Source organism: Sturnira hondurensis, unplaced genomic scaffold, assembly GCF_014824575.4.
Source record: "Sturnira hondurensis isolate 20B ecotype Veracruz unplaced genomic scaffold, ASM1482457v3 Scaffold0021555, whole genome shotgun sequence".
Lineage (NCBI taxonomy): Eukaryota > Metazoa > Chordata > Mammalia > Chiroptera > Phyllostomidae > Sturnira > Sturnira hondurensis.
Window position 1 is genome coordinate 3,115,611 of NW_028094186.1, and position 15,019 is coordinate 3,130,629.

At 39.0% G+C, this 15,019-nt stretch overlaps 1 protein-coding gene across 5 annotated transcripts in view; it reads left to right on the plus strand.

Annotated features, from left to right (window-relative positions):
- The first annotated feature begins 6,070 nt into the window (after window positions 1-6,070).
- The window catches only part of HNRNPR (heterogeneous nuclear ribonucleoprotein R), a 32,937-nt gene continuing 23,988 nt past the window's right edge, over window positions 6,071-15,019 (plus strand). Inside the window, exons 1-5 of one of the 5 annotated variants that reach the window (XM_037032702.1) lie at window positions 6,071-6,208; window positions 9,370-9,538; window positions 11,798-11,916; window positions 12,719-12,826; window positions 14,800-14,913. In XM_037032702.1, the coding sequence (XP_036888597.1) occupies window positions 9,382-9,538; window positions 11,798-11,916; window positions 12,719-12,826; window positions 14,800-14,913 (498 nt within the window). In that variant the 5' untranslated portion in view covers window positions 6,071-6,208; window positions 9,370-9,381. The remainder of the gene's footprint in view (window positions 6,209-9,369; window positions 9,539-11,797; window positions 11,917-12,718; window positions 12,827-14,799; window positions 14,914-15,019) is intronic. The other 4 variants (XM_037032701.1, XM_037032704.1, XM_037032705.1 and 1 more) reach the window with 4 other exon arrangements.

Consider the following 15,019-nt stretch of genomic DNA (forward strand, 5'->3'; position numbering starts at 1 on the left):
TTCTTGTTGAACTAACATTCCGGTGGGGGAGATGGGCCATAAACAAAGACATGGTATAATGTCAGATAATAACATGTACAAGAAAAGTAGAAAAAGAGAAGGGAGCTGTTATTTAGAAGGGTCAAGAAAAGCCTCTCCAAAGAGGTGACCTTAGAGCAGAGTTCTGATAGTCATCAGGTTATCGGGGTTGGGGGGCTAAGTGTTCTAAGTGGCTAATTTACTGAGAAGCAAATGTAAGAGTGCCGAGGCAGTGGTTGGCATTCTGGAGGGGAAACCATCAGTTGGTCCGTGTGGGTGGAGCTCGCTGAGGAAGGGGGCAAATGATGGGAGATAAAACACATCTTTAGAGACTTGTTGTTGAGTCTGAAGAATCCACTACATCCAAACATATATTCATATACCAAGCAGGAAGCTGGAAATATGAGTCCAGAGCTCAGGACCCAGGATGGAGCTGCAAGTAAAGAAATGGGAATAGCTGAAGATGGTAATAGGGAAAACCACACGGGTGAATGGGTGGCGCTGATAGAGCGTGAGAGCAATGTCAAGGGTGGCATCCTGGGAACACCAGTAGATAACAGTGGGAAGAGGAGAGGACCTAGGTGGATGTGTTACAGAACCAAGGGAAGAATCAAGAGAGGGGAGTCCCAGGGCCAAGGACAGGACACACTTCAAGATGCCCAAATGTAGCCAAGATGTGAGATGTTGTATTTGAAACTCTTTATAAAATGGAAACACTATGTAAAAACGATATTATATTATTGTTATTAATTAAAGCACCTCTCCTCCTTGTAATGGACATTTTAACATAAGGGTAATGAGAATTTAGTTATATATACATAGTTTGTTTATAATCAATTCTTACTGTTTTATTACATTTTTAAAATAATTTATTTATTTATTTTAGGAGAGAAGGCAAGGAAAGGAGAAACAGAGGGAGAGAAACATTGACTGGTTGCCTTTCACGCACGCCCCGACTGGAGATCGAACCTGCAACCCAGGCACGGGCCCTGACCAGGAATCAAACCCACAGCCTTTCGCTTTGCAGAATGACACCCAACCAACTGAGTCACACTGGTCAGGGCTGTTTTATTGCATTTAAAAAACAAAATATAAGTTATGACTGAGGGAACAGAACTCACAAGCCCTATTAAATCTTATTTGTATGACAGTATATTTAACTTGTATATTTGAATGTGGGTAATAATATTTACTTTAGAATCCCACTTGGTTTTGGTTAAAAGTTTATAGTAATACTTCCATAAATGATTTGCAGCATGTAGCTCTTCTGCCTGCCTAGAGGCAAGCATTAAAATAATCAGAACTCAATGGACCAGATGCTATATTCAATAGTCCCCCAGAATTTGGTTTCTGGAATTCAGGCAGCTGCAGCTGCTACTGCCTATGCTCATCTCTTTAAACAGCTGCAGGGTTCAGCCCTGGCTGGTGTGGCTTGAGTGCCGACCTGCAAACCAAAGGGTCATAGGTTTGATTCCCAGTCTAGGGCACATGCCTGGGTTGCAGGCCAGGTCCCCAGTTGGGGGTGTGTAAAAGGCAACTGATCGATATTTCTCTCCAACTCTCCCTCTCTTACCCGCTCTCTAAAAAATAAATGACAAATAAATAAATAAATAAGGCTGCAGAATTCAGTGTCTGTGGGTAGGCACACCAAGTTCCTATCGGTGAGTCACCAAGCCCCACTGTGGCCAAGGAAGGAATGTTATGTTCAATTCTTCCACTGGACCAAGCATTCATCTTTCTTAAATTGAATTTAACAATCCTAGTTGGACTTGAAAGGTGATTCTTGCTTTCTTGATTTTGATTGGGGGCATGGAAAATTGGAAAAGGAGAGCTCACTTTGCTATCTCTTTTTTTTTACTTTTCCCATATTCCCCTCACAGAACTCAAGGAGAACAGAGAACTCATGAAAAAAAAAAGAGGGCAAAAAGAATTTCAAAAGAGAGTACCAATATCAGGTTTGGAAATATGACGGCTTAGAAGAGGAATGTCTAACGTTATTGGTTTTTACTCTTCTCTTCTGGCTGTGCAGCATAAAGATAAAGGGATTGGAATTTGGGATTATACCAAAGCTTGAGTCTGACTTGGGGCTTAGTTTCTTCTTTTGCAAGAGGAAAATGTTACCTTTTGGTGCTGTGCCTCATATATTGTTGTGAGCATTAAATAAGGTAACATGGTAAGTCCTCAGCAAGTGTTAAGTGTTGGGTTGGCCACAAAGGTCATTTGGTTTTTTCTGTATGATGGCTCTAGTAGTGCTTAGTCATCTTTAACTTCATTCAAAACAATTTTGTTAAGTTGTACTGTGACAGTTCTCATCTCAGTGTGCATTAAAAAAACTTATTGGAAAAATAAAAAAATTTTAAAAAACATCAAAATTGGTGAATTTTCATCCAGCCATTTTAATACTGAAGATGGAAGAAGATCTGCAACATTTTGGGCATATTATGCTTTATTATTTCAAGGAAGGTAAAAACTCAACTGAAAAACAAAAAAAAAATTGTGCAGTGCATGGAGAAGGTACTGTGACTGATCAAATGTTTCAAAAGTGGTGAAGTCTCTTGTGTATTTGACATTTTGGCCAAATAATTCTTTGCTGTGGGCCGTCTTATGCATTAGAAGATGTTTAGTAGCGCTCCTGGTCTCTGCCCACTAGAAGCGGATAGTGGGAGACAGCCCACATGTTCTAACTATCCAAATCAATAAAATTATTGGTGAAAATTAAAAATTGTCTTTTATTTTATAGAAAAAAAACGATATGTACTTTTTGGCCAACCCAATAGTATTTTGAAGTCCATATAAGTAAATCTTTGAGACATTTTTTTTTTCTAATAAACCTACACAAAGGACTGTGGCTCCGTCGTGCTGAGATCTTGTGAAGCCATCATTTTGTTCTTAGATACTGTCATTTCTCAGAACAAGTGCAAATTTCACTGAGAAACCACTTTGCAAACCACATAAGGGAATATTCTCATTATCTTATATCATAGTTCACTTTGGACCCTTAATTATCAGGTTGACTATGATTATTTTTTTAAAAAGACTTATTTATTTACTTACTATTAGAGAGGGGAAGGGAAGGAGAGAGGGAGAGAAACATCAATGTGTGGTTGCCTCTCACTCGGCCCCTACTGGGGACCTGGCCTGAAGTCCAGGCATGTGTCCTGAGTGGGAATCGAACAAACAACCCTTTGGTTTGCAGACCTGCATTCAATCCAGCCAGGGCTCTTCTTATAATTAAAAAAAAAAGACTTTACCTATTTTTAGAGAGAAGAGAAGGGAGGGAGAAAGAGGGAGAGAATCACCAATGTGTGAGAGAAACATTGGTCAGTTGCTTCTCACAGGCCCCCAACCAGGGACCTGGCCCGAAACCCAGGCACATGCCCTGACCAGGAATCAACTGGCCACCTTTTTGTCTGTGGTACAATGCCCAACCTGCAGAGTCACACCAGTCAGGGTTGGAGCTCTTCTTAAAGACTCATCTTTTAATAATATTTATTTGTATACTTGGCCTGCCTTGTCTGCTCAAACATAAACTCTTTAAGGACATAGACTGTGTTTCATTCATTTTATATTTCCTATTTTTAACACAGTGGTTTGCATGTGGAGGGCATGCAATAAATATTAGTGAAATATTGAATCCGTGAATACATACACACATGCAATTTTTAATTTGGGGGGGAAATGCAAAGCTCAGATGACCACATTTTCCAAATAAAGAAATCAAGATATATGGTCTGAGATGATGGAGTGTGCTCATGAAGGCTGTATGGCCAAATACTTGAAACATTATCCCAGAAAATGTTGGGTGATAGAATCACTTTAATTACAGTATCCAGTCCAAGGGGTTCTTATCCTTGTGGCCAAGTCCTCAAAAGAGTCTCTGAATGGAATTCAACAATCTTCCAACTAAGATGGAAAAATAACATCTTTATTTTCACTAATGTCCAACTGAAATTCAGCATTTTCCCCGTTGTGAATGGAAACAACAAACCACAGTGGAATCAGTAGTACCTATCACTGTCAATAGTAATCCCAGACATTTTCATTATTATGGATTTATTGATGTATATTCTAGTTGCTTTAAAATTTCAATAGTTATTTGACCCATTGCAAGATCTTGACATTTCATGTGTGTTAATAAAGAAAAACAGCATAAGAATACTGTATCGCAAATTTGTTTTAAAAATATATTTTCTACTTATATTTCAATATGAGGTCTCCTATAATGCTATGTGTTTATTTTTAAATTTTTATTTATTATTATGTTGTTTTTAATCCTTGCCGAGAGAGAGAGAGACAGACAGACAGACGGACGGACATACACAGATGTGAAAGAGAAACATCCATGGGTCCCTTCCGTGCATACCCCCACCAGGTACCCAACCCGCAACCTAAGTATGTACCCTTCGGGGATAGAACTGGGGTCTTTACGAGTAAGGGAGGAGCTGCGACCAACCAAGCCACACTAGGCAGGGCTGTTATTATTTTTTAATTCTCACAGGAGGACATGTTCATTGATTTTTAGAGAGAGCATTAGGGGGACGGAGGTGGGAGGGAGATAGAGATATAGGAGAGAGAGAGAGAGAGAAACGTGGATGAGGCGGAGAAACATAGATGGTTGCCTCCCATATGTGCCCCCACTGGGGATGGAACCTGAAACCCAGGTATGTGCCCTGACCAGGAATGAACCCCAACATTTTCTGGCGTACGGGAGTACGTTCCAACCAACTTAGCAGCCTCTCCAGGGCTATATATTTTATTTTAAAACCTAGAAGAGATTCATTGCTTTTACTAGACTTGGTTAAGTGGCACCAAATAGGTTAAGAACCCTCGAGCTATTGGCTAACACATTTTAAGCTTCTGGGTCTCTCCCTGTTACCACGTCCCTCCTAGCCTGTTCTTAAATTTATATTCATCATTTTATATTATTTTTTTAAAGATCCCATCATTTGTGTAACTTTCACACTTCATAATGCAAAACTTGGACTGGCACCTAGAGGTTCAATAATTAATTTTTGGTTGGTAGGGTCTGAGAAATTTCAATGTCACCCGAGCGCAGCGGGAAATGCTGCAGACCACTGCTCGACCTTCTCCGCTCCCTTGAGGGGCGGGCTCTGGAGGGTGGGACGTTGGGGTGGCGGTTGGGAAGGCAGGACCGGCTGTGCCGTAGTGAGATTGCAGGGCCGTGGGATGACATGGGTTGGGGCTAAGGCGAGGACAGGGAGTGACACTAGTGTGGGGGCGGGTAGAAGGTGAGAAACAGGTGTAGAGATGATGGGAAATTAGTCTCCTTGGGGACTAAGCCCTTTTCCCAGCATGAGAAAGGCTTCATCACAAACCCTGTGGGAAAAAAGTCCCTGCGCTATCATTTGTGTCACATAGCTTTTGAGTGTTCCCATTTGAGTGGTTTCTGTCACATTCTGAGACGCTCCTAACGATGAGTGGAAGGGAGCCTGAGTCGGAGGGGCCGCGTTCCGACCGTTCCTAGGGACGATTTTTCTACTCGAAAGACTAGCCCAATCATCCTAAAATCGTGTTCTAACTAGAGCCCAGACGTGACCGAGGGGGAGGCCCCACCGCCTGGAGGTGGGCGTGCCGGGGGCGAACGCCGGCGTCGGCGGCGCCTCTAAGGGGAATTCGGGACGCTGCGGCACCAGCATGGGGGTGGGAAGGCCCCGGCGGAGCGGGGCCCGCGCGGACCGTAGGGGGCGGGGTTCCAAAGGCGGCCACGCGGCGCGAGGCCTAGCTTTCCGACCTCGCGTCCGCGGCGGGCAAGAAGGGAGGAGCCTCAGCCCCAGAAGGACTTGGTGCCCCGCAGACTCGCCTCTACCCCGGGCTTCACCACAGACCCCTTTGTGTTCCTGCCCCCGCCCCGGAGGCACCACAGCCAGCGGCGCTGAGTTCCCTCATTGGCTCAACCGGTGGCTTTCTTGATTGGCTCCCGGTCGTTTAGCGTGGTACTGCTTTTCTTGCTTCCATTGGTCGCACAAGCTGCCTCTCAGGCCTTCGCGCGAGGTGATTGCCTGGCCGCTCCAAGTCCCTGGAAGCAGTTCCGGGAAACCCCGCGTGCTGCCGGGATCGCATCTCTGTCCATGACGGGGGGAGGGGGGTGCGCGCGCGCCATTTCTAGTCGTTTTCAAAGCGCCTCGCGCTGATTCTCACGGGCCTGGCCACCGGCCCCTGCTCTTCCCTGGTGAGTCTCGCCCAGGCCCGTGGGGGGAGGGGCCGGGAGCCCCGATTCCACCCGACCCGCGCTCTGCGCCTGGTTCCCAGTTCGTTTTCTCATCGAGGTCCCGGGGTGGGGGTGGGGATGGGCTGGGGGCGGCTGCTGCTTCGTCCCGCAGCACTATAGAGGGCCTGGCCTCGCCGAGGCACCTCCTCGCCCTTACTCATTTGCCTCCTTCCCGGTCCGCGCTGAGGTCCGCCGGGCGCTCTCCGCGGTTGGCAGTGCTTTTCCCGCCTCCGTCCGCTGCTCCACGCGGCCGGCCCCAGCCGGCGGCCTAAGGCGCCCGCGGCCCCTTCGCTTCTCTCTGTCTGAGCCGCCTCGCTTCCCGTCTCAGCCGGCGTAGCCACGAGTGGGATGTGTTGATGGTCGGGACTGGCGTGAGGGGGTGGGGTGGGCAGAGGGCGGGATGTAAACCTCGGGTTATTTGAGCCGTGAGAAAACTTTTGTGGGGAGCAGGAGACGAACGGCCGACGTGTGTGTGGAAAGCCTCCCTCCCCTCCCCCGTTTTGCATGCTGCGAGCCGAGATTTGAAGGAAAAAATGACTACTAGAGGCCATGAAACGTAGGCTTCAAGCAGCGCCCGAGACACATAATTCTAAGAATGTCTTAGGCGCACTAAACCGGAAAGGCGATTTAAAAAAAAATATGGTAGTGAGCATATTATTAGCATTTAAAAAACTTACAGCCACGGGGTTCTTGAAAGGTCCCATCCTTTCACACTGCCTGTTTGAGTTTTTCGCTGTCCTCAAGAGGCTGAATTTATGTTTCGTGAGTCAGTTGTAGGATAAGGGATTGACAGTCTTAAACCTTGAGATAACCGTTAGTTTCCATGTCGTTGGTTTTTTTTACAACTTGTCTCTTAATGTGAATAATTTGCGTAGATGTGTTTAGAAACAGCCAGGAAGGGGTCACTCTGACTTCCAAATCTCCCAGCAGCCCTTTTAAATCTTAATGAAATTTCTACTTCTTGCAAAAATACTTAGATCAAATGATTCCAGTCATGTTAGTATATTTGCTGCATCAGAAATATGGTTTGGCTGTGTGGCATTGTGTTGAATTGACATGAGTTTTAAGTCTCATGTGACCTAAAAGTCTTTTCTTTTTTTTTTAATGAGCACATTGTATTTGGTTTGAAGAGACGTTTTTCCTTGATCTGAACGTTTTATTTTTCTGGGATCTAATTCTTTTACATTTTTTTGGTTAAAATTTATAATTAACAAATTTAATATCCGAATCAATTTGCAAAGAGGTTTTGCAATAAAATAGTCATAAATATTTCTATCTTGTCCTTAATATGCAACTTGTCATTTTGCTTTACACATACTTTAAAAAACATACCACCTTGACAGATGTTCATTGAACTTTTCTGTTAAAAATTTGCTTTCTTTCTGTGACTAATAGTTATTTCCAGCTGCAGTACTGAAAGGGTCTTGTGATAATGACAATTTTTGACTTCTGATGATCTTATTATGGTCGTATTTTGGGGTGGTGGGAGCTTGGGAAAACAGATCTGTATGTTCAGGAGATTTTGGACTTAGGGTGCATCTTTATACAAATAGGTTGTACTAATCAGTAAACGTATTCACCGTAAGTAGTTTTTTTGATCAGAAGTGTGCCAGTTACGAATGTTAACTAAAAGATTTAAAGAAATTTTCAGTTCATCAGAATTTGAGGCTTGCCTTGAGAAACATTTATCAATCCAGAGTTTAACCACAGTCTGCGTCTGTAGAGGCATTAGTGGACTATCAAGTCTTAACGATTTGTAATCCTAAGAAGTCATGATACTATCTCATTTCAGAGTAATCTTTTCTGCATTTTCCTCTCTTCCTACTCTATTATCTCCTTCCTCTCAGTTTTTCTCCCTTCATTAACTTCGACTAAATAGTAGTGGACTTCAAAATGAAAAGAAGTTGTTTTAAGTCAGAAAACTGCTCCTGGTGCATTTGCACAGTGTTTGATGAGCAGTCTGGAAGTGTGGTTATCTTATGGGTTTTAGTGCTTTTTAGGAAACTTGTATTTTCTTTATAGGTGGCTAGGTATCTTGAGTTTCATCAAGAAAGTAGGCTTTTCTTGATCACCTTCATGTCCTTTATTTCAGTATTTGTTGCAATGTCTTTATTCTGTTGCTTATTGTCTTCATTACATTGTAATTTCACCACAGACAAATGCACTTTAATTCTGTCTTTTGAGGAAGAATAGAGACTGGCCTTGTATGGTTTTACTATTTAATCTCTATTCAGGGAGTTGGTTCATTTCAATATTACATACAGGTTGAACATACAAAATGATTTGAGTAGGTTAATCTGAGACAGCTGATCTAAGTTTATCCTAATTAGTGTTTGCTGAAACTATTTGGAATAAGGTGTACATTTTTCATTGCTTTTTTTCCAGCTTTATTTTACTGATGTGAAAAATTCAGTATGTACTCATGATTTTTTAAAAATGAAGCAACCTCAACTCTAGCTCACTTTTTATTTTATGTGAACTTAAAACAATCTTTTTAACTTTTAAACTTAGTCATTTTTTCTTTTAAATCTGTGAATGGGAATAGCAAATTAATTTTAGAACAAAAAATAATGTCAAGTTGTGATTTTTTTGTTTTGTGTGAGGTGAAGAAAACCCAAACCACCAGTGTGTTGAACTGGAGACAACAGGACATTTGTTTCTCACTGATCTTGGATTTGAAGCAGAGTTAGGAAGATTTGAATGTTCTTAAACCTTGGTTAAGTGGACTGTGGGTGTTCATTATGTTTTTAAACCGAACTTTTAAAAATTGTATAAGAATTGAGTGCCGAAGGACTTTTTAGGATTTTCTGGTGATTTGTTTGATATACTCATTAGGACACAACAGCTACTTTTGTTAATCAGTGATTCTGCCTTAAGTAAATTCAAGCCTTTATTTGACCTAGTGTACATGAAGTTCCTTAAAGATCTAATGCTTCCATGTACATTTTTATGGTTTTACAGGATTGTTACTGCAATTTTAGGTCAGATACATCACAAAAGGCATAAAATAATGCTAGAGGTTATTAGCAGCATGTATACAAATTAGTTCAGCTAAATCATGCATTGTCCTACAAACTAGTTATTTTTGGCTTAATGTAATATAGCTCCTGAATTTTTTCCAGCAGCATAATAAAATGGCTAATCAGGTGAATGGTAATGCGGTACAGTTAAAAGAAGAGGAAGAACCAATGGATACTTCCAGTGTAACTCACACAGAACACTACAAGACACTGATAGAGGCAGGCCTCCCACAGAAGGTGGCAGAAAGACTTGATGAAATATTTCAGACAGGTATAATATGCATTTCTTGTTTCTGACTGGTTATGAAAGTGAGGGCGCATACCACTTTAAATTTTATAGATTTTTTAAGGTTAAATAATACTTATTGTTTCTGATCTATGTAGAGCTGAATGTTTGTTACTTTCCCTTCATTGAAGGCATATTGGGTTTGACTTTGATATTCTTTTCTCATTATTTTGAAGCCTTCTTAGTGTTGAATATGCAGTCTTAGTTGTTTCAGAATAGTACATCAATTTGCATTAGGTTTACCACCAATTAAAATGTATGTTTCAGCATACCAAATTTTACTTTTTTCCTTAATCTAAATCAGTCATCATTTTTCTTTTACTTTTCTACTTTTAGCTTCTTAAAGTGATTGTTAAATCAGCTTAGGTCTGATTAGGTGGCATAATAAGAGGACTGGTTAGACTGTATCATCTGAAATGATAATAAATGTTAGACTCCTTGAGAGTTTGTGCCTGTCTACTTTCTGTTAGACAGAAATCCACATCTCTCAGTAATATGGAAGTGTTTGGTTTGTAACAGCTGCTTTTTTAAAAAAAAATCGAGGAGTTCCATGGTTAAGTGCTTAAGCAAATTTGAACATCTTAATAAGGTTGGTTGTAAGTGGTTTGAAGTTTAAAGAGGGAGAGATACCATTACCCTTAGGGAGTGTTGTTCATAAATAAATGTGTCCTCCCCCTTTGGGACCATGGATGGAAACTTTCTTCCTCAGTGTTTTGTGGGCCTGTCCAGATTTTGGGAGAGAGAATTGAATTATTTCATAAACGTGTCTTAAGTATCATAGTAACATATACTGGTTATTTTGTCCTTAAAAATTTTTTTAATTTGAAAAACTCAGGAGAATTTCAGATATTAAGATAACATCTAAAAATGACTCCTGAGTGATGTTCCCATTTGAAAATCAGCCCTTAGGAACTTTGACATGCTGCCACAGAGAATTGGCAGTGATCTGCTTAGAGATGCTCTCTTGTAGAGTGTTTTTGTTATTGATAAAAGGCTGATGGTTTAAGTGTAGGGTTGGATTGATAGAATGGATTGATGGGTGTCCTGAGTTGTGGCTTTGGGTGGTGGTATGGAATATTCAAGTAAGGAAACTCCAGTTATTTAGACATGCTCATTTTGAGCTTTTAAAACAAATCATGATAGCATTTTAAAAAGGTAACTTTGCAAGTGGCATTACATTTACTGTATGGAATAAAGTTCTTTTGGCTTTACCAAAATGGAGTCACTTTTGATGTTAGTTCATATGGACTTGGGGGTTTTAATGTGCCAAATATTTCCATTTTATGTAGGATCAATTCTGAAATTTATTTCTTATACTATATGGAGATAAATATATACTTAACAGACTTAAGTAATTATATTTTAAACTTAGTAGATGTTTTGTGTGCAGTTAAATATACTACATATATGTAATGCAGTGTATATTTTCTGTATAGTTTACTTGTGAGTCCATAGTAAAGTCCTTAATGCCGTTTGAAAAAAAATTGCCATTCTTGACAGTGTTGCAAATGCCACAGCATCTTTTAAATCTCAGCTTGACACTTCAGAAGAACACAAAATGCCTTAAAATATGACTTTCAGAATTGATTGATCAAGCTGCACTTGCATTTGTAGAAAAGTTTAAAATTAATGCCTTTCCACATTCTGACTGCAGCAAAGTAGATGCTTCGATAAACATGTGTTTCATGTTATCTTTGGTGCTAAGGAGGAAAAGCTGTTGACACTTTTTGGAGAACAGGAAGAATTAATTTAGTAAAAATAGTTCTCTCTTTTTTTCCCCACCACCTATTGTGTGGTTAGCAACAACTGTAACAGTCCATATAATTTGCAGGTTGATCCTTGGGAAATACAATGTGTTCTTACAGAATTTGTTCACAGTGTGTGAATTAGAATTTGTTATATTAATGCTTAATCTGTAGTACAGTGTGTTCATCAGATTTAACTGCCAAGATTTAAACCTTTTGAGGAGTGGGAAAGGGGTTAGGATTTTTATGTTTTCTTGTGGGATATGGGGATTGAAATTCATTTTTATAGTTATTGACATTTTAGCTTTTATTTTCATATTTGTATTCTTGACCTGTCTATATAGTAATTGTATACCTGTCTGTATGCATATAGCTAAGTGAAAATGTAGTTTGTTAGTGGTAGTACTGAATGTAACTGTTCTTTATTAAACATTGATAGCACAATGTACATTATCCCTTTTGTTGCAATAATGTTACTCCTTTTCAATTTCATTTGTAGGATTGGTAGCTTATGTCGATCTTGATGAAAGAGCAATTGATGCTCTCAGGGAATTTAATGAAGAAGGAGCTCTATCTGTACTACAGCAGTTCAAGGAAAGTGACTTATCACATGTTCAGGTAAGGCCAGTACTCAGAAATGTCTTTGAACAAATAGTGACCTTAAATTAGTTTACTATAATTTTTTCCTGTGGAGAAGTGGTATTTTTTTGTTTGTGATTACCTCTACTTCTTTTAGAAAATTAGTTTTAAGGAAAACAAAGATCTGTTATGACAGAATTTTTAGAACCACAAGTACAAAGTAAGAGTCTCCCCCATTCCTTGTTTGCAGTAAATTACTTTCAAAACTTAAAATCATCCCTGACCAGTGTGGCTCAGTTGGTTGAGTATCATCCTATAAAGTGAAAGGTCACTGGTTCAGTGCCTGGTCATGGCACACGCCTGGGTTGTGGATTAGGTCCTGGGACAGGGAATATATGAGAGGCAACCCATAGATTTTTCTCTTACACATTGGTGTTTCTTTTTGTCTTTCTCCTTCCCTTTCCTCTCTCTAAAAATAAAAAAAGCTTTTAAAAAAATTAAAAATCGAAGTTTGCTAATTGTTACTGGTTTTATATATTCAAATTACTCAGATTTTTGGGTCATTTGATTCTGTCTTACTGTCTTGAAGGGAAGTAATGTAGGTGGGGAAAATAGTTTCAGAACATATGGCAAAGATAGCCCAATCAACAAATGGAAGACTGTTTTGCTGCTTTTTGCTCTATTCTCTGGCACATAGTAACCACTCAGCAAATATTTATTGAGTAAATTCATGAGTAAATATTTTTTAAAATTCTGGTCTTCTGAAATTGAATTTAACTATGTATTGACCCTTCAACGATTCCTGGTAATTCTTTTTCATTGAATAACTCACCTGTTCTAGAACAAAAGTGCATTTTTATGTGGAGTTATGAAGACCTACAGGCAAAGGGAGAAACAGGGGAGCAAGGTGCAAGAGTCTACAAAGGGACCCGATGAAGCAAAGATCAAGGTAAAACGTGACTTGGTAGTGAAATCAAATTTAATCAAATGAAATCAGTTTTTACAGTTTCACTTTTTAAAATTAATGTTTAGAAATGAAATAATTTAGGGAAAATTAGAAGAATTTTGGAGGCGAACATTTAATTCTATATTTGGTGGAAAAACCCAATTTAGACTCTCCCTCATTCCTTGTTCTTCAGGCACTGAATGAGATCCATTTATTGATGCTTCTTATAATAGTTTTTTGAATTGATCCAGTCACATCTCTGGTTCATTTCCAAGCACTTTGTTTTGTTTTTTCTCTTGGTAAAAAGTATTTTTATAACTGCTTTCCTTTCTTTGAAGTTTTATTTTCCTCAATTTACTTATAAACTGAGAATAGTAATAGTGTCTGCCTTATAGTAGTTGTGAGGATTAAAAGAATTAAGATATAGAAAGTGCTTAAAATAATGCCTGGAATGTAGCGAAAACTGTGTAGCTATGAACCATTATTGTTACTATTTAGATAAACTTCTCTGAAAGGTAAATACAGGGCATTTAGTGAAAGACAAGTGAACGTAATTTCTTAGTTAAATGGACATTGCTGTTTTGCTATGGTTATAGACTTTTCAATTTGAAATACTTCATTTAATATTGAAGTTGTTTGTAGTTTTATGTAGATATGAAATATAAATTATAGTTTTTGCCATATAACTGGTTTATGTAGAGGTCTTTTGTACCTTTTCCTCTTGGTGTAAAATGGCATAACCTCATTCTTACATTTAAAAAATTAAATTTGTGAAAATTCTTTTTGATGTAATGTGTGCATGTTTTTTAACTTACTACTGTTCACTGAATAGGTCTATGTTACTTATCTAAAGTTATTTGCTCTTGATAAGATACATACTATATATGTAATATGTATATATTACATTATGCAGGCATCATGTGTAAATATGTAAATGCATATTAATGTATATTTTATGTATTGCATGTATTTTTATGTTAAAAGTAGAGTCAAAGGTAAAGGAATGGAGGATCTAAGGTAACTCTGGTATCTCAGGGTTCCTCCAAAGATATTTTTGAAAACCACTGAACTTGGTGGTATCTAAACAAGATAGCTCGTTGCCCTGACATTGTATAATTTTAAAAACTTGAAGTGCCAGACTCCCCTTCTAGGTAGATTGCATTTCTTTTTCTCCCATTGTGTCTTCATTCTCTAGGCCTTTCAATATGAGCACAAACCTTTGAGGACAAGGACATTATCTTTTTTCCTGTAATTCCCTTTAGTATCTAATATAGTGTTGTGAGAATGTTGGAAATTGGGAAATATGAGGATTTTTTTTCTTTTTCATTTGGTAATTGCCAGATATTTTGAGTCTGTTGTATGAGAAATTATCTGGTTCTTAAAAAGCTTGTGGTGTAGCAGGAGTACAAAACAGAAGGATCAAATAAAACAGGTAAAATTATTTGAGTACAGTAGAAGGAGTGGGAAGATGTGAGAAATAGTAAATGAGGTAAGCTGCATTAGACGTAGGGCTTGATTTCTTTAATGATAGCAAACAGTTTATTTATTTGAAAAGTATCACTGGTGGCTGAGAGTATGGTATGTAAAGGTAACAAATAAGGAAACTGGTCTACATGAAGTAGAAGAGGTATAAAATGAGGAACTGTGGTCCGTAATTATGAATTGGTAGCCTCAGATCAGCTTATGTTGAATTTTGAAAAATTCTTGCCTCTATTTTGTTTTTATAACAAAAAAGTGGTATGTCTTTAGAGACTTAATTTGACCGTGACGTTTCCATTAAATTTATGGAAAGAAGTAAAATAAAGTGGGAGCAACATCTGAGAGGAACCAGTGTGAATTTTGATTGATTGATTGATTTTACCTAATTATAAACTACATAGCCTAAGAGGTTGGTGTGTGTTTTAGAAAATATTAATATACTGATTTGTGTGTGATATTTTATATCCAAGTATAAACAGATGTGTAATTACTTTTAGGCCTTGCTTGAGAGGACTGGTTATACTCTGGATGTGACCACAGGGCAGCGGAAGTATGGCGGTCCTCCGCCAGATAGTGTGTACTCTGGCACGCAACCTGGAATTGGAACAGAAGTAAGTGTTCTTTGGCTGTTTGCCAAAATCTTTCCAGTTTGTAGATTATGCTGTCTATTGCGTGATTAGGAAAAATACTTGATTCTTTTCAAAGTTTCAGTTACTA